The following is a 1,831-nucleotide window of genomic DNA, read 5'->3' as shown; positions in this document are numbered from 1 at the left end:
CCGCCGCAGATCGGAGGGTAGAAGATCACCGACACGACCGCGCCGCCACCGCGCTCCGCCTCCATCGCCTCGCGCTCGGCGCCGCAGCTGCGACGCTCGGCGTGGCGGCAGTGGCCCGAGGCGAAGAGGTTCTCGGAGCGGGCGAGGAACTCGTCCTCGCCGCCCAGCGCCTCCAACACCATCGTCCGCGCCTGCTGCATGTCTGTGACGGCGCCGCCCGCCGACGCGGCGACCGCAGCGAGGTCAACGAGGAGGACGGGCTCGTCCAGTCCGTCGTCGCCGCCCGCCGCCGCGGAGACGGGAGGGCGGAACGCCTCCTCCTCTTCCTCGCTCTCGCCTCCTAGCGAGGCGAGCGAGGCTGCCGTCTCCCACGAATGCTCCATGCCAACGCGGCTAGTACTGGCTGGCTCGGTGGGAAGCGCACGCGCTCTGCAATGGCCCCCTCCGTACTCGTACTCACACGCGGGCGGCTGGCGCGGGGGGGGCACGTGATCAACGAGTGGTTGCGGTTCAGGCAGGAGCCTTCGCCAGGTCGTGTGAAGAGCACTGATGCCGCAGTGCACCGGGCCAACCTGCGGCCGTCGCCACGTGCGGCGGGGCTCACCGCGGGGCAGCGCGCCGACGACGTCGAATGCGCCGCCGTGGCATCGCGGCGCCGACGACCAGGCTCAGAGGATGACCCCGGGTAAGCGTTCCCGTGCCTCGACAATTGCCGCTGGTAGGCGCGCCGCGCCGAACCATGGCGGGCGCGCCGCGGCCGCGCGCAACCCTCGTCACAATGCCAACCGCGCGCGGCCGTCGACCGGCAAGCACACGCCTCGACTCGGACACAGTGTTCCGAGGGCAAGGGAGAGGGGCTGGCTCCTAGCCCGAGAGGAGAGCTTCCGAGACCACTACAAGACCACGCACGCATCATCCCGCGGCCTGGCGGTCGGCGGGATTGCAATCAGTCTTCGCGTGCCGCCTGTCGTTCGCTCGGGCGCCTTGGGCGTCGGGGTGGCGAGCAGGGGACGCAGCTCTGAGCGCCCAGCGACGCGTGCCGGATGGAGTCCGGCCGCGGGTGACTAGGGAAGTTCGCTCAGGATGTGTGGCAGTCAGTTTGGCTGAGTGTCTTGTCTTGTGGTTCTGTGTGTCGCTCCTGTGTGACCGTCATCGCCCGTCTAGCGTCCACCCATACCGCGTTGGTGTCCCAGTCGTTGGTCGGACTGTGTTTCGCCTTCCCATCAATCAATCAATCTGTGTGTCGCTCGAGCGTGACCAGCGTGTCGTCATCATCTGTCTAGCGTCCACCCATACCGCGTTGGTGTCCAGTCCGAGCCTGGCTGTTCTTCATCTTTCTACCTACCTACCTGGGCCAGTAAGCACCAGAAAGAAAGAAAGAGAGAAACGCAACCCAAGGGAGGGATGGATGATGGTGGTGGTGGTGGTGGGTGGTGGTGCCAACCCAAGGGAGGGATATGGATGGGAGGACGGCACGCCGCCACCACACAGGGAATTTAAGGAGAGGAGTGTGGTGCTAGCCGTCGCCCGCCCTAACCCTTGGGGGGGGGGGGGGGGAGATTTATAGCAATACCAAACAACTCTAACACTCACACGTCATTTGGGGCCTGGAGCCCTGTTCACGCGCGCGCAAGACGTGCAGACAGGGTTGCCAGGTGAGAGCGAAGTTTGTTTGAACCCTTGGTCGTCTGCCTCTTTCTATCTATCAATCAGCTTTCTATCTCCCTTCGCAGTCCCTCGCCGATTCGTACCAGTCCCGTGTGCCCAGTGTTGCGCCCGGGTTTCTTGTTTTTCTTTTCAGCCCACGACCGTTTTCCCTTTCAGCCCAAGG

The 1,831-nt window shown here is 65.3% G+C and overlaps 1 protein-coding gene across 1 annotated transcript; it reads right to left on the bottom strand.

The window, feature by feature from the left end:
* Positions 1 to 29: 29 nt before the first annotated feature.
* On the bottom strand, positions 30 to 383 carry EMIHUDRAFT_255808 (hypothetical protein; the record flags this gene model as incomplete). The annotated part of the gene is made up of 1 exon (XM_005771064.1): positions 30 to 383. A coding segment is annotated over one exon (354 nt), but the record flags the coding sequence as incomplete, so codon positions are not given.
* Between the last annotated feature and the right edge of the window lie 1,448 nt (positions 384 to 1,831).

This window comes from Emiliania huxleyi (assembly GCF_000372725.1).
Source record: "Emiliania huxleyi CCMP1516 unplaced genomic scaffold EMIHUscaffold_3919, whole genome shotgun sequence".
NCBI lineage: Eukaryota > Haptophyta > Isochrysidales > Noelaerhabdaceae > Emiliania > Emiliania huxleyi.
Note: the sequence above shows the minus strand (reverse complement) of the source record. Positions and strands in the feature narration are given on the sequence as shown.